Genomic DNA, 24,391 nt, shown 5'->3' with positions numbered 1-24,391 from the left:
ATAATTAGCATAATATATTTAAAATTATTTTTACAAAATTATTGTACTTTTCAAGGAATCGACTTGTAGTTTCTACAAATTTCTTGCTATTTTGGGGGTCATTTCTTCTTCAGTTGCTCATCACCTTCTTCTTATGTTTTTGAGAGAAATCAAGCCTATTTGCCCAGGTTTCAAAGGGCTTATAAACTGACTAAATGTAGCCTTACAGGCTTGGGATCTTGAAAAGCCTCACTGACAGTGCTCTGAGTTATTATTACAGAAAGGTGGGCTACCTATTTATAGCAGTCTGCACCCTGTCAGATGATTTGCTGGGTAATAAGCTTGTGTCTCATCCATCAGACACAGCAAAAATGAACACACGACACTTGACCCTGTTATCTTAAAAACGTCTGCTAACGCTATATGGAACAATAATTGGAAAATAACAAATGGCATGTAGGTTGCTGATACACACGCGGTATAAACATGCCAGAAAACACAAGTCAGATAGTTAAATATATAAACAAGAAGAAAAACAAACCCCTGATGCGTTTGTTTAACTGATGGACATCACACTCGCAGCTAACCAACGTTAGCTAAACACACATTTGACAGCATTTGTACTCACGTCAGTGCGTTAAAGGCCTTGACATAAGTATTGTGGTGCATTTTAGTCACGAATAGCTTCCAAAAAGAGTGATTATTTTATCGCCAGTAACATTAAAATGTGGTGTTGTTGTTTCACTCGTACCTTGTCCACTCGTACTGATAATGATGTGTCACCCGGCAAAGATGCTGTCTCACTGCTGCACCCCGAAAGAAGAAAAAAAATCAACACATCCTCCACCTAAATCACAGAGTCGAGGCCTCTCGGGAACCACCGAATAGGTCGTTTAAACCTTTTCGCGTGGCTATTGATGACACCGGCAAAAACAAAGCATTTCAGCGGCCGATGACCCAGATAACACATAAAGCAGGTGCACCGCACACCGATACATCCCTAGGAGGAGTAGGATGATGTTGAGGAGGAGGAGGAGGAGGAGGAGGAGAGGAAATCCCACCTCCTTTGACACGCACCGTCATTGTCTCATGGCTTTTGCAACGCCGCCATCTTCTGGACATTTGGAGAAGTGCGTTTAAGTAACTTAGCAAAAATTAACAAACAAATAACCGTGGACACTTGCCAGATGTTACTGTTATTTAAAAGACCTTCTGTGATTATTTTTTTTAAACAATTAACTCTAAAGATGCTCCTGGTTTGTTCGCTTGTTGAGTTTCAGTCAACATGCTAGTAGCTAAAAACTTCAGCAGCAGCCGCAAACTGCTGGTCAAAATCTGTCTAATGACGACACATGCGGTTTAAAAATGTCCCTTTGTAAGCTGACTACTTTCGTTAAGTGTTCAAAAACTTAAAATGATCAAGTATTTCGGGTAGCTCGTCGGTGGATGATGCTGTAACGTTGAAAAAAAGATTTTATTATTTTGCAGCACCATTTGAATCCAGCGTTTACAAACAACTCCCGCCCTCTGTGTTTCGTCTCCTTCTTCCGCTTCCGCTTCTTCTACTTCTTCTTCTACGTCTTCTTCCGGGTTTCGCGGCAGGCTGCTCATTACTGCCATCACCTGGTCTCAGTGCTGCTGCCACTATTGATTGATGTGCGTCCATACAAAACTCTCCCTTTGCTTTTCAATGTTTAACCCTTTGAGACCTAAGAAAAAACTTGAGAAGAGATGAATGAATTAATTTTTTTTAAAAAAAAAACACGGCAAACCAAAAGGAGAAAAAGGAGAAATCGAACAAAAAAGGCGAACAAGATTAGAAAAAAAGTGATTCCTTAAGACTTCTATAGCCTATTTTTATATTTTTGCTCATCTCTGTGATTCTGTGCCCCAAAACTTTCGCCAGTATGTTTTTTCCCCTTATTGTCCTTTTTACTGCCTGAGCTTTTTTTGGACTGTAGGTGATACGCTGAAAATTATTATCTCTCTGTATTAATTTAAATTACGTATTTCTGCCTTTTACAGCTTCTATACAATTATTACCTTTCCTTTTGATTTTACCATCTCTTTTTTATTACCCAGAGTTTGCTGAATTGCCATTATTCTGATTCAAATATTCATCACTCTCCACTCTTCACCCCTGTCTAGTGTCCGCACCAGTCACTGATGCATGAACATTTTTTTTTTGTTGTTTGGGTTTTTTTTCGGTGGGGTTTTGTTTTTACATAACACTAGATAATGGTCACTAACCATGGACTTTCCAGTCACATATTGGAGCAATAATATTTGAAAGCAATGTAAGATCAAGTATAGACTCCTTCCCGCATTAACATACATCCTTGCCCTCCTTTGATTTTCTTTTTCCTTAAATTACTTACAATGATGTGACAATATTATCATGTAACCCCTTTGTAATCACCAACATTTTAATTAGTAAATGTTATTTAATTACATATTTTTTTCTCTGCAACTGATTACAATTACATTTATTATGTTAGCCTAATTTAATTAATGTACTCCCAAATACTAATTATTTTAGATAATTCATCTTTCTTACCTGTACGCCTTGTGTGTTAAGAAGTGTTTTGTTTGCTTGTTTGTTGTTTTTGTAGTTATAAATCCCATGCCTTGATTTTTTTGTAAATAAATTATCATTAGTATCAGATAAAAACAACCACTTATTCATTCCTTTGCATCAACACTTCCTCCAGCACATCCTGCGGTGCCAGGAAAATCTCGGCGCTCATTGGTCGCTTTCGACGTCAATCCCTCCTCCGCCCCGCCCAACAACACCAGTCTCCGCTCGCTGTTGAAGTTGCAGTTGAAGGACACTCCACAACAGTTTGCCGAGATGCGAGAGAGCTGCGCAAGAAAAACACCGATGGGGAACTCATAACCAGCATCTCTCTGAATATGTCTGTGTAACCAAGGATTTTGTTGTTGTTGCACGTCGCCGAGCTTTAGCTTTGCTAGCCAACGGTCGTCAAACTGGAGCGAGCTGAAGACAGAAAGGGCAGTTTGTCCCCGATACACTTACAGCTGGGGTCTGTGCAGGACAGAAAAAATGAAGTTCGCTCAGTTTTTGCTGAAAAGTAGCTCCATCGCTGGGATACCGAAACATGTGGAGAGGTTTGCCAAGTTTTCCCCCTCTCCCTTGTCGATGAAGCAGTTCATTGACTTTGGTAAGTGTCTCGAGAATGATTGATTTTGGCACTATATGTTAACTGAAAGGCCACTTTCACACACTCACATGGCAGTTGCGCAACGTATGTTAAAGTCTTTGACTGTGGAGACAGCTGGTCACAAAAGCTGCAACTAACGACTGTTTTCATTATGGATCAATCTGTTGATTGTATTCTCGACTAATCGATTAGTTGTTTTGGCTAGAAAATGTCAAACAATACTGAACAAAAAGTCGATTAGTGTTTCCCAAAGCACAAGATGATGTCTCCATAATTCTTGTTTTGTCCACTACGCAAAGATACTCAGTTTGGGAAGTAAAGATAATGGAAAATATTCACATTGAACACGGTTCACTTTAACCGATTAATTGATTATCAAATTAGTTGTTGATTATTTAATAGTAGATAACTAAGTGTTTGATAGTTGCAGGTTTATGCAAAATTGCAGCTATTACTAGATAAGTACACATGCAGACATGTAACTGCAGGTTCTGATGTTTATTAAGTTATATCGTGTCTCTTGGGGTGTAAAGAAAATAGAAAAAAAATCACATACAAAAAGCCTGAATCAGAGAATTTTGACCAATTCAGTGATTGTAAAATTAGTTGGTGAAGAAATTAATGGTCAACAACTATTAAGTACACATACAGATGTGTAACTGCAGGTTTTTATGTTTCTTAAGTTATATAGTGTCTCTTAGAGAGTAAAGAAAATAAAATGTATTCACATTTAAGAAGCCAGAATCTGAGAATTTTGACCTTTTTTCTTTAAAAAATACTTTAATTGATTCATTGATTATCAAATTAGTTAACAATAAATTTAATGGTCAACAACTAAACAGTTAAGCGATTGATCGTCGCAGCTCTATGACAACAGCAGCTATTACTTGTGCAGTACACATGCAGATATGCAACTACAGGTTCTGATCTTTGTTAAGTCTTTTATTGTGTTTGAGGACGAGTGTTATTATGGACACAATTGAATCCTGCAATGACCCACGGAAGAAACAAAAAAAGCTGATGTGGTTGATCTCTGCATTGACATAATCTCTCACATTACTGCGGCCTCAGCACAAACAGCAGATACCTTGCACAACAGGTTCCTCCTCTAAGGAAAGACCAAAAAAAAAAAAAATCCTGGACAGATTTCCTCCAAATATTAAAAGTTTAGGAAAGGCTGTTTTTTTGACAGGATGGAGTCAAAAGTTAGATGCTGGCTCAGTATTTTTTTTCCCGTCTCTGTCTCCTCATGTGACCGCAGGCTCAGCCAATGCATGTGAGAAGACCTCCTTTGTGTTCCTGCGGCAGGAGCTTCCTGTCAGATTGGCCAACATCATGAAGGAAATCGATTTCCTCCCTGACAAGCTCCTCGGCACTCCATCCTTAAAGCTCCTCATCAGCTGGTAGGATCTCGAGACTGCACTGCATATGTTTCTATACAAAATGTTATACTAAAATCAGTGTTACTGTGGCAATAACTAAATAAAAAAGTCTTACTGCACCTCTGCAAAAAAATCAGAGCAAGAGAGAAGAAAGGAATGTGAGTATTTCTGTTGTCTTTGCTGCTGGGTTCCAGAGTTATACAAGGTCATACAGGGACTGGATCAGCAGGGGGTAATTAAATGAAAACTGTAGTGTCTGGGTTATTTAAGTCCTCTCCCTTGTGTCTCAAAGCATACTCCCTTTTTATTTCAGCCTTTGAATTTGAAACTCTAGTGTTCAAGTAGTCACTGGCTTACAGCTGGAATCTGATGAAAACACTGATGTTGTCAGAGGTCATGTGAGGTTTTGCAACTGTCTCTACTGTTTAAACATTCATCAAATCCTCCCTCAGCCCGCTGTGAGGGAAGAGCGCTCGCTGGCGAGATGCCATTAATCTTGGAGCGTACTTTATTTGAACTGGCTTGGCTAACTCACTTGTTGTTGTAATGTTGGTGTGTTTTTCCTATAGATTCTGTATAAATTGCAATTTTATGTTGTAAAATAATTAACAATTGACAATTGCAGCATTTGTTTATGATTACTAGTCTCACATAGCAGGGTTCTCTTGGATCCTTGAAAAATCTTAAAAGGCATTTAAACACATTTGAACACACTTGATCATATTTTTTGTTTAAAACCAAGTTCCTGGTCTTACATGCATCATTTTGGGTATCCAGGCAGTAACATCTCATATGCTGAGTAAAAAAAAAACACAAGAGATTATCATAATATATTATATTGATCTTCAATGTGTGCCGCTCTTTTTTTCCCCCCAAGAATTGATGTAGATAATCAAACTTTTTTTTAAATGGTCGAAAAAGTAATGTTTTATGTTATAATAAACATTTGGGCAAAATGGGCCTTCTTCAGTTTTGGTTATTGTAAAATTGTTCTTAAATTTAAATCCAAATGCCAATAAAAATGTTTTACAAAATCTTAAATCTAACTTGCCTTAAGCTGCTGGGACCTTGCACAGGTAGAGTAATACCAGTATTTATGAATCTGTTTGCACACGCCCATTTCAAGGTACAATTTGTAGAGAGTGAAAGGTCATAAACATGGAGGGTGCAGCCAAGTGTTTATATAGGATAATTATGTCTGTTGTATGTCTTCAGCTGTAACTACAATAGCTGTAATCATATTCACTCGTTTTTCCACCATAGCAGCTACTTCCAGATAGGATCATGTTAAAAAGACACAGTATTCTGCCACAGACTTCACCCAAGCATTTTAAATATGTTTTGCGCACAAGTCAGGTTAAGACATGTTAATAAAAAGGTTTTTACCCCACCCCCACTCTTCTCAAAAGAGCCACAGTAGTGTCTATATTTGGCTGTGTGTGTCCTGCACTGTGGCTTTCTCTTCTCTCTACCACAGGGATCTTTGGTTTTCCAACAAAAAAAGTTGATCCGTCCCTTGTTAATGTTGTCGACGTGGACAGAGAAGTCGTGCCTTGATATTTCCTAGCAAGCTTGTGAAAACATAGGTCGTAAAATAGTCTATTTCAGGATGTACATCTGTTTTCATGATGGGACTTTATCCAAAATGTGAGCGCTGAAGGTCAGTTGAGGGACAAATGGAGCCTGTAGAAATCATAGCCAACTGCTCTGCTGCTCACCCTTCACCCAGTTTCTCTGCTGAGACTCACAGAGCTCAGCACTTCAGTTTTCGGCATCCACTGGCCTACAGATAAAGTCTGTGATAAGAGGACAGTGTAATTCTTATCATGTGGACATTCTCTATGCCCAGTTACACAGTTGTTAAAAGACCTTTCTCATTCAAGAGACGTTCACTGCTTGCTTGCTTCGTAGTTTTTACTGCTTTTACATAAATGTTATCACCAGATAGATGTTTTTTTCATAATTCTGGGTCTTTTTTTCAACTGATAACCGGTAAATTAACCAGAGTTGAATGTCTTTCTGTATTTTCTTTCAAAATCCATCCTTTTGTGTCCACCAGGTATTCACAGAGTTTGATGGAGATTGTAGATTTTTTAGAAAAGGATCCAGATGATAAGGATGTCCTGTCAAAGTAAGTATTGTACAGACACTTACCAGTACATACATTCTACCTGTGTGTACCCTAAGAATGTCTCTGTCTAGTTGTTTTGGAGCTGTTACCAAACCAGTTTGTTAATTCTCCAGTAACTGCCAACACTAATCCAGTAATCCTGTAAACATTTGTTAACTGCCTATTTTCAACCTCACACTGCAAAGATAGGATCAGTCCAAAGTGTGATCACACTCGCGTACCTTGTTGTTCGGCTCCATGTGAAGTCCAGTATGTAGGATTTAGGGGGATCTATTGGCAGAAATGGAATGTTATAGTCATAGTTATGTTTTCATTTGTGTACCTGAAATGAAGATTTTTTGTTTTTCTGACCTTTGAATGAGCCCTTCTTATCTACATAGGGAGTGGGTCCTCTTCCACTTAGCCCACCTCACTGGGACCAGAAGAGGCCTTTTGTATTTTTACATTACAAGAAGCAGGGTCTGGCGCCCGTCCACATGTCCCCAAGGATTTGAATGTCCTGGACAAATGGGAGAAATTCTGGTCAAATGTTACCTGTAAACAAACCACATACTTGTGTCAGCTGTGCACTCCAGATCAGTCTGGAGATCTCGCCACCTAAAAGATCAATAAACACCTGCTATCTTCCTATAATTAAACAGAAAACACACAATTTATATTGTAATATTCCCTACAACTGACATACAATATCACCAACAGCAAGTAGGGTGTTTGATGTTGTTGAACAGTGGTCATTTACCCCGAAACAAGTAAGTAAGTTGGACTTCAGTAGATTTTCCCAGTCAAAAAAATGTAATTGCTGGATAATGGAAACCCCTGACCTCAAGGCAATCAGAGGTTCTCTGCATGCTTAGAAAGGGAGGGCTGATAGGTGGGGTATTCAGCCTTCATACTCACGGATAAACAAAACTAAATGCTACACACTGCACCTTTAAGTAAATGCTCTCCTGCTTCACTGAGACATGGTCCACCCAAAAGAGGAACCTGTTCATGCAGCCACATAACGTCATTCTTTTAACATGGAGCAGTCAACCTGTTTACTCAGCACATACAGTTTTTCATTAATTGCTACATGGATGTAGACTCTTTATCAGGTACCATAAGTGACAACTCAATTATACTGCTTTTGACCACCGTTGTGTGCCCCAAACCATTCACACTGCTATGTATATATCCTGATAAACCTGCTGTACTACCCACCTTCATATACTCACATGTCCATCATGTCTTTGCCCTCCCAGCTTTACACAGACTCTGGTCAACGTCCGTAATCGGCACAACAATGTCGTGCCCACCATGGCTCAGGGTGTGGTGGAGTACAAGGAGGCCTTTGGCGTGGACCCCGTCACGAACCAGAACGTTCAGTACTTCCTGGACCGCTTCTACATGAGCCGCATCTCCACACGCATGCTCATGAACCAGCACAGTCAGTATAGCACTCGGTGATTGACTGTGAGTTAATCAACACAGTTGCTCACACTCGAAGCTCATGCAAAAAGAATAGAGCCAAAACACTCATGATGTTTTAGAGCTAGCCTTTAGAACTTACTGTACATTTTGTACTTTTTTTTTGTCTGATCTAATTTTTAAGATTCAACGCTGTACAAAAGTACCGCATAGTCAATACAGCAGTTTTACTGCACCAAATGATACAAGAGTGTATATGTGGAAATTACTCAACTTTATAATAAAGTAAATTTTCACAAATGTACAACATCTATGGATAAGAATTGGGTCGACACATATTTTGAGTCATGCATATTTTTTGCTTTGTTGCCTATAGCATTGATCTTCAATGGCAGCGTGAACCCAGCCCACCCCAAACATATCGGCAGCATTGACCCCACATGTGATGTTGTGGAGGTTGTTAAAGGTAATGAATGATCTTCCTCAGCTCAAATACGTGTCTTTACACACACACTCTGGATTTGTTATCTATTGTCCACCACTCTGTGTTTGAACAGACTCATGACTGCTTGACCTTTAATCATCTGGTATTTTTAGAGTCAATATATAGAGGGGAAAGTGAAAACATGTCATCATGATGTGCATGCCTATAATAGATCCACATTTCCAATATTGTGCAAACTGGCTCACTGTAAACATAATGTCCTCTAGTATTGTTCTTCATTTCTCACAGTGAGAAGTACCAACAGATGTCTTTTCCTTTTGTTTCACCTTCTAGATGCATATGAGACTGCGAAGATGCTGTGTGAGCAGTATTACCTGACCTCTCCTGATATGGAGATCACAGAAGTTAATTGTAAGTCTTACAAAAAACTATTTTCTTTTTTATCCACATTTTTTAATTACTCTTGCCTATACTGGATCTTTCTTATTTTCACCCTGGATATTTTCTGCTCTAGATATTTTGTATGAGAGGATAGTTGTATTGGTTTGCTCTTAAAATTGAACTAAACCCTCTAGGATTGACCTTTGTTAGTTTAAGTAAAGCCCTGAGTCTGTGCCCTGTGAGCTTGGCCTTCCAAGAACAAGAGTCAGACATTCCTCAGAAAAAAACATTATCTACAGATAATGTGACAACCAAAATGGACACAGGCCAAGAAAAGGTTTTTTGTTTTTATTTTTTCTCATGCGCATTCTTATTACTCATACATCTGGGGTTGGATAACATTAAAAATCACGAGTAGTGTGATTAATGTACATGCATAATATAGTAAAGTCAAAACCTAGTATATGGCTGGATCATGAATGAAATGCTAGATGGTTTTTATTTTGAAACAGGAAGTGGCAGCAGGAGCTGCTTTCTCTTGAGCTGTACCCACTGATCATTTAACACAACTCTCCTCTCTGCAGCTGTGGATGCACGTTACTGTGTGACTGGTGGAGGCTGCACAGCCATCGACCACAATCAGAGCCAAGTTCTCTAGATAACAATAAAATGTTTTATGGATGCCAAACCAATAATTGGTCAGCCTCTACTTATGGGTTGATACTAAAGTGGCACCACCTGTTCTGACGTCTTACTTCCACGTCCTCCCCATAATGGTGGTGAAACCTACTGGGGCATTGTAACACATAATCATTAACCTTACAAATATGATTTTAAGCCTTGTGTATCATACAGACACAGCTGTTCCTCAAACAAATTGATATCCTCTCTTTTCTCCGTCCAAAACTGCCATTTGGACCACATCTGGCTAGTCAGCTATCCAGCTTGCTAATTCCAACATGCTATAATGCTAACGTTACAGTGGTTACAGAAAATGAGTCAAACAAAGTTGTCACTCATCTGACAATAGCAATGTGCTTGTTAAAATTTAGTTAGCTAACAAGCTAACTGGTAGCTCACTAGTTAGCTTGTTAATTCCTCCATGCTACATTGGTTACAGAAAATCATGAACACAGTAATACAACACTGTCAGCATCCACAGCTTTGTCATAGGCTATTTGTTTTGAAAGAGCAACAGCCAATGGGGAAACACCAACACTTATGTCATCACTCACTCCGACCAATGGTGTAACTTCATCACTCACTCACTCACTCACTCATGGACAGATTTTGCATTCAAAGGGCTGGCCTTGCATGCTTTGGTCCAGCCAAAAAAGCTAATATACTGTATACATTAGTAGAATAAATGTGGTAGTTATTGCTACAATATGTTCTTTAATCAAATCCATGTACCTAATCCCTGTTGCAGAATATCATTTTGAACATGTAACAGGGCTTTGAATACAAACTATGCATACTTGGCCAGCTTGTTCTTGGCAGATATGTTCTAGATGATAGAAATCAAAATGATTAATGGAGTTGTCTTTTTCCTGGTTTAATTTGGCAAGATTGGCTCTACTGTTTTTTTTTTCACTGATGCTGAAAAGGTTTATCTTGTCAGGTCAGAATTAATATGTGATTTTGTGGAGCACACAGTTTTCTTAGAGATCTTAGAGGTACTTTTCATTCAGGGTGTCAGTTCTAGATTTGTTATAATTTTAACATATTTCCACACATAGGAAAAATGTCTTTTTTTTCACACTTGATTAATATTATCCAAATTTTCACAGCCAAAAATCCAGACCAGCCCCTCCACATTGTCTATGTGCCATCCCATCTCTACCATATGCTGTTTGAGCTTTTCAAGGTACAGTACCCAACAGGCCTGAAAATCAGACATGTATTATTTGTCACCACTTGTCTGCTAACTCCTTTTCTAATCCGCTTCTTTGTCAGAATGCCATGAGAGCTACAGTAGAGACCCATGAGACAAGCCCAACATTGCCCCCGATCAAAGTCCAAGTCTCACTGGGAACTGAGGACCTCACTATAAAGGTAGATTAGAGCACTGAGACTGGCCATGAGTTTGACACTTTTATGCACCCAGAAGCAAGGAGAGACCAGTGTTATGATTATCCTAACAGCCAGGTGTTGTGCCATGCACTGCCATCAACTATACTGTATGCATGGCATGTGGACCTTGTTAGTTTATAAACAAAATTAACCCCAATGACTTAATTCACAAAGCATGACACTGTTTAGATTCCATTCAAATGGCAAATGCTGAAGAGCTGATGAGTTCACTGCTGCTAGAACAATGTGAGGACCCTTGTAGATCTAACATTGCTCCTCTTTATTTTTAGATGTCTGACAGAGGAGGCGGAGTCCCTCTTAGGAAGATCGAGCGCCTGTTCAGCTACATGTACTCCACGGCTCCCAGTCCAGTCCATGTAGACAACGCTCGCAATGCACCACTGGTGAGACTAAACCTGCTGTCAGGGTTGATGAGTGTCTTCGTCAGTACACAGTACACTACAAGACTACAAGCTTGCTTTTACATTTTAAACTGGGATTAAAAGTCAACTTAATGGTAAATCTCTTAGACTCACACAACTGAGCATGGTTGCAAATTAGCTTATTACAAAGAGGAATGCAGTCAGCAACATCACACTGGATTAAAGAGAAACAGAAGACCTGTTTGCAGCACAAATCCGCCACAGTATCCACTATATGTTTTAAATGTTGTAATGTTTCAGCAGCTGATCCAGATGTACTAATGTGTATTGATATTGTAACCTTGTTTTCTGCAGGCTGGATTTGGCTATGGCCTACCCATTTCCCGTCTGTATGCCAAGTATTTCCAGGGAGACCTGCAGCTCTACTCTATGGAGGGCTACGGCACTTCAGCTGTCATATACTTGAAGGTGAGAACTACACTACCTCACACACACTGACAAAAATAACATTGAAAGCCAAGTAGGTATAGAGTTCACATATAACAGTCAACTACACATACTGTATTGACTGAGTGGTGGCAGATGTAGCGCAACTATGAAATGCAGGCAAAGCATAACCATTGTCTCTACTTAAAGGGACAGTTCACCACAATATCCAAAAATAAACATTTTTCCTCTTATCTGTAGTGTTATTTATCAATGTTTTGGTGTGAGCTACAGATTGTTGGAGATATCGGCTATAGAGATGTCTGCCTTCTCTCCAATATAATGGAAGACTAGATGGCACTCAGTTTGTGCTGTTCAAAATGCCCAAAAAAAAGAATGAAAAACTCAACAACAATGTCTCTTTTCACTACTTGTTTAGTCAAGATAATCCACAGACCTTTTTGTGAGCAGTTTCATGTAGGGACTATTTTCATTTTCTCCAACCATATCACCACTGAGCAGAAAGAAGAAGGAAGGAAGCATGCATTTTCTTATGGACGAGAAGCTCGTAATCGTGACAGCACAAGATATAAGTGTTGCACTGTAAAGTTAGCGAGCTCAGTGGTGCTAGGTGAGCTAGCATACACATGCTCCCCTCTGTGTGGTGATATGGTTGAAGGGTAAAGTTCAGAACAGCTATTTCCAACATTCGGCAACAGCTAAACTGATAAATAGCGCTACAGGTAAGAGAAAAATAATATGTATTTTTGATTTGGGGGTAAAATGTCCCTTCAAGCAGTGGACAGAATTTTAATCAAGGACAACAGGAACTTTGTAGGAAAGCCTAATGAGAAATGACCTGGCTCTTTCTCTCATTCATGCTTGCATATCTGTGTTATAAGGATGCAGACTATTAAGTTCCCCTCTGCTCTGTGTCACAGGCCTTGTCCTCAGAGTCAGTGGAAAGACTTCCTGTTTTCAACAAGTCGGCCTTACGGCATTACCAGACAAGCATAGAAGCTGACGACTGGTGCATGCCCAGCAAGGATCCAAAGAAACTGGGCAATTCCAAGAGGACTGTGTGATGGTGGACTGAGGGAGGACACTCTAAAATAGTTTGAAAAAAGAAAAAAGAAAAGAATCCATGTTGGAAGAAATGGATAAGCTTGTACTGTAAGTGGGAGAAGGCACCAGAGGCTTTCAGCATGCTGCTGGACCTGGACCTGCGTATGTGGATTCCTTTGTTAAACGGAGGAAAATGCACATTGTTTTTGACAAGAACCAGATTAATGCACAGAAGTAACTGAGCTGAACTATTCCTACCAGTCTCTAAGCAATTTAATTTCATTTTACTACACAATGATTACAGGCTGCTAATGGCAATGGAACAAGTCAAGTATTAATCTCCTTTTGCCTCACTCATTACACTCACTTTTTTTAGTTATAATAACATGGTTACACTTTAAAGTAAGCATGCTGTTTGTGTTAATGTAAGAGTATTTTGTTTGACAATCTTAAGACTGGCCAATGGTCTTTGGTCAGTTCAATAATGTTGTTTTTAGGTTAAATGTGTATCAATGCCTCGAAATCCCAAGACAGAACCAACTGCAGCAGGGCCACTTAAGTTAAACAGAATAGGAACGTGTTCAACACAGCATAAACACAAGAGGAGCAAAGTCTGTTCCTCCTCTTTTGTTCATGTAGGCATTTTAGTCCTTTAGTACATGCAGCATTGCTTCACAAACAACTTCTGCATTTTATTGCAGTTTAGTTTTTTTACGACAGCATTTCAGCTACAAGAAGAATTTGCACTGGTTATGCGTGGCCTAAAATTATATTTTTGTTTTGATGACGTCAGTGTAAAATTTCAGTGTTTCAGCTTCTTAAATATGAGATGGCAATGAAATGAGATGTTTTTTATGTATGTCAGTAAGCTACCTACCTTAGCTTTCAACCCATACAAGCTGAGATCATTTGTAGAGTTGGATTATTGTGGATTATTATTGATGGCTGTTTCATAGAGCAAAAAATGACAGTGTGCCTTTATGGAGAAGATTAGCTAAAAGAAAGCATTGTGACATATTTAAAGTTCAGATGTATGATTGAACTGTGATTAATTATATTTTAATTGTAAAATGGAGAGGGGAACCATCACAATAGTAACTCTCCCCTGTTGAAACTGGTGTGCGGTTAATTGTTGTAGGAGCTAAAACACAGTTTAAAAACTTTTTCCAAGAAAGTTTTCAGTGTTTAAGAATAACTGTGTAGAACAGCAGAGCCATTTGATAAAATTCACCCTAAGTGTTTTGTAACGATGCATGTGTTATATATTTAAGTGACCTACTTTAGAGGGTGTGGAGGTCTATGGTAAATTTTAACGCTATAGTAGTGATCTAACAGATATTGCCTTATCTGAATCTAGTTCATATGTTCCAGGTTTTCATTACAAACCAGTCATATTTCAGTACACTGTAGTTCTTGTCGCATTTAGACATGCCTTCAGATCTTGTCGATTCAAATCTGAACTCACTCATCTTAGATTTTTATGATTTGTGAACTGTCTGGGCCCTAAAAGATATGTTTGCATTTTATACTGTATAACCTTCACTCTCAAAGGCCATGTGTGACTGTACTGAAGGTGTGGTTCGCCACTAAAAGGACCAGTGAATGTAGAAAATAAAAATATCACACAACATGTCATTGCTTGTGCCTTTTGCAGCTCATCGTGTGTTTATTAACTGAACCCTGAATTTCAATTAGGAAACGAAGCTGTGTAAAGCGGGTTAAGGACATGATAGCATGTGCCACTGCTCTCTGTAACATCTCTGGAAGTTGTTGTCTCCCTCATTGTCCCTGCTGACTCCCTCCTCTCTCCCCACAGCTTGTTTTAGGAAATTTCGCTCTATTTGTCTGTCACCATTGCAGACACAGTCCACTGGCTTTTCTTGGCCAGCTGCCAATAGGGGTTTGAGAACTGGCTGTACTGCTCTGTTGCGCCCCTTCATTAGTGTGCCCACATGTCGTGCTCTGTTATGGTCCTGTAACTTCTCTCCACTTGTCTCTCTCAGGTCTGTTTTCCAGGTCATTCAGGCACAATTGGCATGGCAGCAATACAAATACAGCCTTATATAAGCCAGTTGTCAAAGATAACAGAATAAAAAAATAGATCACTGCAATGTCAGAACCGCTGCAGCATCAAGTTTAGTTAAATCTGAAACCCATTTTCCTCTTCCCATTGTTACAATGCATGATTTAAGAATATAATCTCTCTCTGCCTGACTTTTACTAGTCTATTTTAAGGGCTCAGGGAGTCACGTCTGACCCTGTGGTCATCCAGACAATGTTCCCTCTCCAGGAGAAGTCTGCTCAACCACACCTGTTTATGTGTATGATCTATGGACTGCCATAAGGTTCATAATGATTACACCAACAGCACACCACAGGTCCAAACAGCTGTTGTAAGAGGGTGAGGTCACTGATCCTAGTAAGGGGGTGGGTTTTATGTCAACAGTGAGCAGTGGGGGAGACATAAAAAACAGGGTTTTGGGGCCTCCACCAGAAAATTTTGAGCATCAGACCCTTAATTTTCTGCATTCTGGTGATATTGTTTTTTTATGCAACAATTTGTGCCTTTTCTGCATCGATTTATGGTGTAAATGTATTTAATTTTGCCAAAAAAAAGTCATTTTATGTTTTTATTCGGGGGGACAAATATACATGTTCTATATATTGATATTGCCCCCCCCTCCACATCCCACTTGAATTCTACATTTATAGATTAAAGTGGCATTAAATTATTTGCCATTTATATATATATGACACTGACCCCATGTACTGGGGTGGTTCAAAGAATGTGGAAACTGGAAATATTTCTAAATAAAGTGCACCAAAAGACATTCCCATAACCATTCTTTGACATGTTTGCAAGACAAACCATCCAAACTATATGTGTGCAGTGATTGGAGATGAAGAAAAAGCTTACTTTCCTTTCCCTCTTTAAAATAACAGTAACAACAACAACACTGAACAACAGCTTAGCAACTCCTCTCTCTCTCAAGGCCTCAGTCTTGCACGCTACGTCTCTATTGTACTAGTTCCCAACCTGTGTGTCCCAACCCCCACTAGTGATCGCCAAAGCCTTAAAGGCCTTTTTTTTTATTTAAAGGGGTGTTATAAAACTTTGAATATATATGTAGTAGGTTAAATATTAACATTTCATTCATTTCTCTGAAAAAAATGAATGAAATTGTTATCATTTAAATTTAGATTATTATCCTAGACAGGGTAAGGGCACAAAGACCTGAATACAAGCTATGTAAGCCTCCACTGCCCAACAGCCTCATCCAGCATCAGAAAAGTGTGCAGTTAAAACAACCAAAGAGTTAACACATCAAAAGCCAGGAGTCAGGAAGAACAAAACATTGACGTTGGTTAGCATGGTTGTTCAAAAAAATTACAAACACTGCAGGCAGAAAATTATATAAGTTACTGAAAATATCAATACCCATCTTTGATGCAATATTCACAGGACATATTCTGCTCAAAATTGATCCAAATCATTCATATCGGTTGTTTTGTATTATTATGTATTGAACATAAAATGAAATAGCGATAAAATCAGTCAGTCAGGGGTCGTCAGTTTACTCAATGACAGAAATTGGGCCCCTTAAGGAAAACGGTTGAGATCCACTGCTCTGTACACTGGCATTATATCCCTATGTCAAATTACATGAAACACCTGGATAAAATATACTGACGACTTTTCAAAGTGGTTTAGTGGTTTTCTGTTTGGGGGGACCAACCTTACAAAAGTCAGAATGGAAACCAGGTCAAATATAACATCCTTCCTTCTGTGCAGTGCTACAGTTGATGGGAAATCTTTTTGTTACACATACTGTAAATCAAGCATTTTACCGTGTCAAAGTTTGTTAAACTGTAAGATATGCAACGGGTTTACTTGTCTAACCCACTATACAGCAAATCAGGCTGTATGTGGCCCCCAAACTAAAATGAGTTTGACACCCCTGGTCCAGATTGTTTGGTGTGAGTATGGGAGATATTGGCTGTATAAATGTCTGCCCTCTCTCCAATATAATGGAACTAGATGGCAGAAATCATGACCCGGTTACTCAACATAATTGGCAGACCTTGTTTTAAGCAGTTTTAAGAAGGAACTATTTTCTTTCTACCAAACAACACCCAACAACTGTATCACTGTGCAGAAAGAAACAAGTATCTGCTGCTAGCTCACCTTTTCATGAGGTGTGGAGCAGCTGGACCCAAATGCAGGAGATTGCAGGCAACTGGAACTCAGGTAGATCTTTATTCCAGGTTGGAGCAGGAAAACAACAAAACAGAAGACCGCACGACCAAAACAAGGATCCAACAAAGACTGAACTGTTGTCTGAAGAGGGGATGAAGTGCAAGTAGAGAGAAAGGGCAGAGAAGTTCAAGTGAGAGGAATAAGGTGTTGAGGCAGAAGAACAGGGAGCTGATTGGATGGGAGAAAAATCTGGAGCACAGAAGGCCTTACGAGGCTGATGCAGGGCAGGTGTGTAGATGGGTAAATGAGGGAGAGGCAGCACAGGAACACAAGAGGGGAAGAGCACAGTACAGAGAAACACAATCCTTTTAATAATAATAACCAGCTGAGAAAAAACAAAGACACAAAACAACTTGAATAAGTCTGTTACAGATACTCAGTTCAGACTTTCCAAAAGGTCATCAAGACATTGACTGTGACACAGCTAGCACTTCTGAGCTAGCTAATGTTACAGGTCACCCAAGGAAAATGCCATTTATGTTTTCACCGTGTGCTGTCATGAGCTGGCATGAGCTTTTTGTCCATGAATAGATGCATGCTACCTTCTGCCCTGTGATACATTTTGCAGGTACAGAGAGAAAATAGTTTCTACACGGAACTGCTCACAATAAGGTCTGTGAATTTTCTTGAGTAACCAGGTCATGATTTCTGGAAAGAGACATTGCTGCTGACTTTTTCAATGTATTTATTTATTTATTTTGTAATGTTTTGAGCACCACAAGCTGAGTGCCATCTAATGCTCTTTTTTTTGAGAGAGAGAGAGAAGGCAAACATCTCTACAGCCGATATCTCCAACACTTGGCAACTAACACCAAAAGAATCTTGACTGATAAATAGCACTACGGGTATGAGGAAAAATATGTATTTTTGAGTTTAGGTTGAACTGTCTCTTTAAGATGGACATTCTTGCAAAACTTTATTATATTTTGGGCCAACAAAAAAGTGTTGCATGTAGTTGTGTACATTGCTTCATGTGCAGTCCACTGGGGAAAAAAAGCACTTGTTGTGGAGGGCTTTGTCAAGTGTTTGCTCTGCAAATAGTGAGGCATCACAAGAGCATGAGCCTAAGGGTGAGTGTGAAGGCAGGTTGCCAGGTAGATCTGGATCCTCTGAAGTATGAGACAGCACTGTGATAGAGAGACAAGTAAAAGGTTTATTGTCTTTCCTGACACTTATGTCAGTTTAAAGAGACATAAAGGCCTCTGGGGAAGGTAAAAGACACAGCAGGCAAATATTCTCACTTGTCAATCACAATGAATGATTATTATTTTTGTAATTAGCACAGCAATTTTCCTCAGTAAATTGCTATTTTATCACCTGCCCCTCAAATGTTTGTATATTTCTGTTTAAATAGTCAATATTTCCATACCTACCAGCCTTAAACTGCCTTATAAATCAGTTTCAAGGGCGAAGATTTTGTTACAATAGTGGGGGTTGACACATATAAAGAAGGGGTTTGAGGTCCTGCACAAAATAAAAATCGAGTGTCAAACACATCATTTCCTCCATTCTGGTGATTTTTATGCACCAATTTGTGTTTGCATGCTGTCACCATTTTGTTTCAATTCATTGTGTAAATGTCCTTAAATCTGTCAAAGTAAAAGTCCCCTGCCAATTTTTATAGGGGACATATGCACATGTATTTATATATAAGGGGGAGAGGAGATTTCCTGTATCCTGATGGTTAACACACTATCTATGACTTTATAGGAAGTCATGTGATTATAGCTTAACTCTAGCAAAGACAACTTTCATGTAGTTTTTTTCTGTATCTTTTTTCAAACACACAGAGGGATTTATGTTCCAGACAAAGGCCTCTAGGAATGTTAAGCAAAAATTGTTAGTACCAACTCCAACTAGCAGCATTTCCCACTCTCTGCAGACAGAAAGTGAATGTTTCTCTGAAAATATTCAGGTTGACAGGCTGAGTATTGTCCCACACAACAGTTGGATTTTATGAAAAAAAAAAAAGAAAAAGATAAAAAGTGTCCTTATCAGTACAGTACCCCCTCAGGTTCCAGTAGTAAATATTTCTTCATGGGATGTGGCAGAGGCAGCTGTCTTACACCTCTATAGCAGGATTGACCCAGGGCTGTCCTGATGGCACATCTGGTCAGGTGAAACAGGCTGCGAGGAGTGTTGGTGCAAACAGCGAACAAAGAGTCGTAGAAGTCTTTATGTCGCTGAAGAAGCAAAGAGAAATAGATTATGTTATCTTATATCTTTCCAAGACAGTGAATTGTTTTTAAAAAACTATCTAGGTGACTTGTTTTCTCTTTTTACAGCCTCTCGGGCACCAGCCTACTTGATTTGTTTTTTTTAAATTTCAAACAAAGTGGATAGGGACATTCTTACTACTTACTTGATTCTACACTGACCACTGTTTGTGTACAGATCTTTTTATTACCTCATAGCAGTCATCAGGAATGGCAGCTCTCCACTTCTTTGTGGACTTTAAATGTTCGTAAGAGTTGACCATGACTTCCACTGCTCTGGGGTAGTCATTGCAGGTCTGCAACACCTGCACAAAAATAATATCACAACATGACATGACATAACACAGTACAAGATACTTGCAAGGATGTATCTTATAATTTGTTATTGGTATTGTAGTTTTGGTTTCTAGTGTGTAGGATTTAGTGCCATCTAGTGGTGAGGTTGCAGATTGCCACTAACTAAAACTCTAGTGTGCCAAGCATAAAAAACAACTACAGCAGCAGAAACAAAAACATGAATGGCCCTATAAAGAGCCAGTGTTTGGTTTGTCTGTTCTGGGCTACTGTACAAATAACATGATCATCTCTGTGGATGAGGATCTGCTCTCTATGTAGATATAAACGGCTAATTCTAAGGCAATGAAAAACAACAGTTCTTGTTTTCAGGAGATTATACACTAAAGAAAATATAGTTATTAACATTATACACCATTTCTCCCAACAGATGCACTTAAATCTTTAATGATTGAGGCTATAGTGTGTGAAATATTATCTAGTAACATCAGTTCATATCTCTCACCTTGTGGAACTGGGGTGGGTAGATTCGTGCTGCGTTGTGGTTGAGTAGCAGCTGATAGCAGAGCTCAGGTATGGCCATAGGCCTGACATCAGTCACTTTGAGGAGATATTGAATGGGGGCACAGCCATTGATGTCCATAGCTCGTGAGTCTGCTCCAGCCTCCAACAGTATCTGCATCAGGACGTGATCACAGTTCCAGGCTGCCTTGTGAAGAGCTGTTTTATTGTCCTCTTCTTGGAGGTTGGGATCTGGAACAAAAAGTAAATGTTGTAGAAAACAAAGCTTTATGACAATGTTACATAACAATGATAATAATTCACAAAAGTCCAAAAAACTCACCTGCATGGTGGTCCAGCAGGAGGCGACAGACAAGATGGTGATCTTGGCTGTAGACTTGCTCTTTGGTATCAAAAGCCCAGAAGCACGCAGTTATCAGTGGGGTCTCCTGAAGAGAGTTGACTGCATTCACAGATGCTCCATGGGCCAAGTAGAGAGCCACCAGCTCTGGGATGCCAAATCTGGCTGCAGTGTGTAAAGGCGTCTCCTCCTCATTGTTATTGCCAGGCTCATTGACTTTTGCACCTCCATGAGGAAAAAAAACAATGTTTTGTAGTTTTGCTTCCTGAACACCTGAGGTCACTCCAATCTTTCCAGTAAACTAGATACATAACATTTTTGATGGATTTTTTTTTCTAATTCTTAACATCTTACATTTACACTGCAAAAAGTTGAATTTCTGTCTTATTTTATTAGCAGATATAGGTGCTATATAAATACTATGAACATTTTAAAACACTCAGTCCAAAGATAACGCACAGTCTGTTCTCAGAAACAGTGCCTTTAAACGAGCTGTCACAGCTTCCATGACGTTTTGACGTCAAAACTAGTTTTTGTCAAAGTAAAAACTGCAGCTACAGTGCCACTACAATCATTACCCAGTTGCAATGACAGTGCAAGTGCATATGTAAAAGACCTGAAAATGCTGACGAATCAGAGCAGACTGGGTTTTTTCGGGATGAGGATTTAAAGAGACAGGCACTAAGATGGAACGTTTCAGACAGAGGGTGAATACAGGTGTTCCACCACAGACAGTATGAGGAAAATTAAGTGTTTTTTGAACATTAAAGCATGTAAACATGTTCTTATAGAAATAATCCAAATACAATACAAGTATGAAAGTATGAATCTGAAATGAGCATAATATGGGACCTTTAAAGTATTTCTATGCTTCTGCACAGCACTTTGAATTGCCTTGTGTCTGAATAGTGCCATATTAGTAACCCTGCCTTTTGGATGTATTTTCACTTTCATTCATATACTAATACATCCATCTACCCATGCAACCTTCCCTCCTGACCTCTGAGGATTAGCTGCTTGGCACAGTTCACAGACTCCTTGGTGATGCAGTAGTGTAGCGCTGTGTGTCCGCTCAGCGACAGGCTGTTGACTTTTGCCCTGTGAGCTAAAAGCAGGGCGACGCAGTCGCTGTTTGAGGCCTCACAGGCCACATGGAGTGGCGTCTTCCCATTGGGCATCCGGTTGATGGCTGCACCTTCCTGAAGGAGAACCAGTGCTGTTTCCACAGCATTGTACATCACACATACATGAATACCCATCGCCCAGGACTTCTCCAGTTTATAACCTGGGAGCCAATAACCTGCAGAAAAAAAGGACAAACATTTAAGTTTGTCTAAGGCCCTGTAAACCATCTTTTTCAGGACCTCAGTGAGTGATGGAGTCCTGCTAGAGGTGTGGACCTGAGTCTCATGCCTTGGCCTCGAGTCGGACTCGAGTGACAACTTTGACGACTTTAAAGTTGACTTGACAAAATCAAAAAAAGACTTGACTTGAAAATACTCCCCCAAGATTTTAGAGTATGTTATTTAAAAAGTGTTCCACGAATCAGTTCAATGTTTTCTTTATTTCTTGAAAAGACTAAGATAAACACTATTTATTCCCAGCAAGGTGACAAAAATTCCCCAGATCCACTTTGTTTGAACGAATCCAGCAGTACCCAATCAAGTTGCAGAGGACAACCACAAAGAACCAATGCTACGTTATGCCAGTAGGAAAGAAAAAACTTGATTTGCATAGAAAAACCATGCAGTGCTGGAGGTCATGAAAAAAATAAATGCAGTATGCACAACATGAGTCAAAATTTAGAGATGGAATAACTTGCAACTTCCTTCGACATTTGAAGTTGTAAAAAGATAGAAAAACTGGGACTAGTAACTTTTTTAAAAAGCATTCAAGATTCATGAATATCTGATTCCTTATAGCTGTATTGTCAAAACTGCATTGATTTTAAGTAAAGAATGTATGATATGTTTAGTACTTGAAACGTAACGTTTAGGACTTGAAACTTGAGAATGCAAAATAAGACTTGAGACTTTCTTGTGACTTGCAAAACATATGTCTTGGAGTCATCTCTGGGTCCTTTTTACACATTTTGTTCTGTCACATTTAAAATTGTGTGCATGGTTATTTCATGTGACAGATTTCTGTTTTTGCTGTTTCCTCTGTGCATCTCTTACTGGTTTGTAAAGGGTGGGGTCCAGTTAGAACCATTGACATCAAGGTATTTTTTTTTCTTCTTACAAACTAGTGAATGAACTACACACCTAACCTTTCAACTGCGACATTCAGGAAGTGTTAACAATCTATTTATCTTGATTAATGCTTTGTGAACATTTATGATCTCTCATAATCTTTACTCTGGGTACTTGTACTTACTTATAGTGTGGCAAACATTACAACCAGTATATCATGATTCTTGATTTTATTGCTGCTGGTGAAATGTGGATCTCATCCTATCTCCTGCGTACCTTGTTTATATGAGGCCAGCATCATGCTGGGGTCCTCCACCTCCAGCACTGTGTCAATATCTAGTTTCCTGGTGTGCAGAATCCGCAGGACCTCCTGGGCGTTGTTGGCCTGCAGGGCCTCCAGGAACTGACGCTTCAGTTGTTTCTCAGCCACTTGTCTGGGGCTCAACTCCTCCATGAGTTCCCTAAAAGTACGGCCTCTCGCCTTGTATGGCACTGCCACACCAGCTGGCTCCGGCACTAATGTTCTCCACACAGCATGGAGGAGAATGGAAAGAAACGCACAAATGGTGATAATGAAGGTGTCAATCATATCCACACTTGGAGGCCTCGAGGAGCCCCGGCCATCAGATAAGGGAGGTGCATGAGGAAAAAAGAGGGAAATGAAGAGGGGCAACAAGTGACAGGAGGGAGTCGTCAGCGAGAGAAAAATAGCCCTGGAGCGAAATTAGGCCGAATATAAATAGAAAGGAGAGAGGGAGGGACTGGAGAGCTACAGCTGACAGTGGCTGAGTCCAGGCCAGCCAGTCTGCTGAGATGTCCACTGAGAGAAAGGCATCAGGCAGTGGACGGTCACATGGTAAAGATAATAAGACACGTAAACACAGCACAGGGCTGGCAAAAGTTTTGGAGAGAAAGGTGCTTCTTCTTTTCTATTTTATCTTAATGTGAATCATACACAGTCATAACATGAATTTTGCACACCGTTTTGCTACATTGGACAGATTTATATCTCTACTTAAAGGGACAGTTCACCCCCAAATCAAAAATACCTCTTACCTGTAGTGCTGTTTATCAGTACATGTTGTTCTGGTGTGAGTTGCAGTGTTGGAGATATCGGCAGGAGAGATGTCTGCCTCTCCAATATAATAGGAATAGACTGAATTTAGGTTGTGGTGTTTGAAGCGCCAAAAAAATACATTTTAAAAACTCAACAGCAATGCCTCTTTACAAAATTCATTACCTGCTTACTCAAGTTAATCCATAAACTTTGTTGTAAGCAGTTTCATGTAGTAACTATTTCATTTTTAACCAAGCAAGCATATCACTACGTAGAAAGAGGCATGATCTACTGCTAGCTCACCTAGCACCACTGAGCTAGCTAACACTCCAGCTCAGCCAAGGTGATTTCCATTAATGTTAACATCTCTCGCTGTCACTAAAACTACATTCTCGTCCATGAGTACATGCACACTTCTTTCTGTGCAGTGATATGCTTGGCAGGTGCAGTTTGGAAAGGAAATACTTCCTACATGAAATTGCTCACAATAAGGTCTGTGGATTATCTTGAGTAACTGGGTCATGATTTCTGGAAAAGGGCATTGCTGCTGAGGATTTCTCTGGTGTTTGAGCACCAAAAGCCAAGTGCCATCTAGTTCAGTTTTAGTCAAAAGAAGGCAGACATCGCTCAGCTAATATCTCCAACACTCGACAATTCA

At 39.5% G+C, this 24,391-nt stretch overlaps 3 protein-coding genes and 1 long non-coding RNA gene across 22 annotated transcripts in view; 1 reads left to right on the top strand and 3 right to left on the bottom strand.

Annotated features, from left to right (window-relative positions):
- dync1i1a (dynein cytoplasmic 1 intermediate chain 1a) overlaps positions 1 to 1,522 on the bottom strand; it is a 67,946-nt gene extending 66,424 nt beyond the window's left edge. For 7 of the 17 annotated variants that reach the window (XM_088089918.1, XM_088089924.1, XM_042506329.2 and 4 more), the window contains exon 1: positions 731 to 1,521. The gene's annotated coding sequence lies outside the window, so the exon portion shown is untranslated. Of the gene's footprint in view, positions 1 to 730 lie in introns of all 17 variants that reach the window. The other 10 variants (XM_088089921.1, XM_088089916.1, XM_042506325.2 and 7 more) reach the window with 2 other exon arrangements.
- Positions 1,523 to 2,765: 1,243 nt separating this feature from the next.
- On the top strand, positions 2,766 to 14,484 carry pdk4 (pyruvate dehydrogenase kinase, isozyme 4). Its single transcript, XM_042506304.2, has 11 exons — positions 2,766 to 3,161; positions 4,423 to 4,564; positions 6,603 to 6,674; positions 7,916 to 8,100; positions 8,458 to 8,547; positions 8,860 to 8,937; positions 10,698 to 10,774; positions 10,864 to 10,962; positions 11,271 to 11,384; positions 11,718 to 11,831; positions 12,731 to 14,484. Exons 1-11 carry the CDS (start codon positions 3,044 to 3,046, stop codon positions 12,872 to 12,874), a joined length of 1,233 nt encoding a protein of 410 aa, XP_042362238.1. The 5' UTR covers positions 2,766 to 3,043; the 3' UTR covers positions 12,875 to 14,484.
- Positions 4,460 to 17,219, bottom strand: LOC148186626 (uncharacterized). Of its 3 annotated transcripts, none has more exons than XR_015779410.1 (4): positions 17,041 to 17,219; positions 7,026 to 7,173; positions 6,896 to 6,944; positions 4,460 to 4,595 (listed from the first exon to the last, which is right to left on the bottom strand). It is a non-coding gene; the product is annotated as an uncharacterized LOC148186626 (long non-coding RNA). The 3 variants fall into 3 exon arrangements; XR_015779411.1 differs by having other exon boundaries at positions 4,527 to 4,665; XR_015779412.1 differs by lacking the exon at positions 4,460 to 4,595 and adding an exon at positions 6,101 to 6,339.
- Positions 17,220 to 17,400: 181 nt separating this feature from the next.
- asb4 (ankyrin repeat and SOCS box containing 4) lies at positions 17,401 to 23,415 on the bottom strand. Its single transcript, XM_042507137.2, has 6 exons — positions 22,953 to 23,415; positions 21,485 to 21,784; positions 20,467 to 20,709; positions 20,128 to 20,375; positions 19,520 to 19,633; positions 17,401 to 19,295 (listed from the first exon to the last, which is right to left on the bottom strand). Exons 1-6 carry the CDS (start codon positions 23,263 to 23,265, stop codon positions 19,107 to 19,109), a joined length of 1,407 nt encoding a protein of 468 aa, XP_042363071.2. The 5' UTR covers positions 23,266 to 23,415; the 3' UTR covers positions 17,401 to 19,106.
- Positions 23,416 to 24,391: the final 976 nt, after the last annotated feature.

The sequence above is a fragment of the Plectropomus leopardus genome, chromosome 17 (assembly GCF_026936395.1).
Source record: "Plectropomus leopardus strain MGB_pleo_1.0 chromosome 17, ASM2693639v1, whole genome shotgun sequence".
NCBI lineage: Eukaryota > Metazoa > Chordata > Actinopteri > Perciformes > Serranidae > Plectropomus > Plectropomus leopardus.
This window is presented reverse-complemented; position numbering and strand designations above follow the sequence as displayed.

Excerpts from the sequence above, each read along its gene's own strand:
- pdk4 (XM_042506304.2), top strand. The coding sequence starts at position 3,044 with ATGAAGTTCGCTCAGTTTTTGCTGAAAAGTAGCTCCATCGCTGGGATA. Across the intron at positions 6,675-7,915 it reads GATAAGGATGTCCTGTCAAA|CTTTACACAGACTCTGGTCA; the intron begins GTAAGTATTGTA and ends TTGCCCTCCCAG. Across the intron at positions 10,963-11,270 it reads CTGAGGACCTCACTATAAAG|ATGTCTGACAGAGGAGGCGG; the intron begins GTAGATTAGAGC and ends CTTTATTTTTAG.
- asb4 (XM_042507137.2), bottom strand. The coding sequence starts at position 23,265 with ATGATTGACACCTTCATTATCACCATTTGTGCGTTTCTTTCCATTCTC. Across the intron at positions 21,785-22,952 it reads GCTGGCCTCATATAAACAAG|GTTATTGGCTCCCAGGTTAT; the intron begins GTACGCAGGAGA and ends TTTTTTCTGCAG. Across the intron at positions 20,376-20,466 it reads CCTGCTGGACCACCATGCAG|ATCCCAACCTCCAAGAAGAG; the intron begins GTGAGTTTTTTG and ends TTTTTGTTCCAG.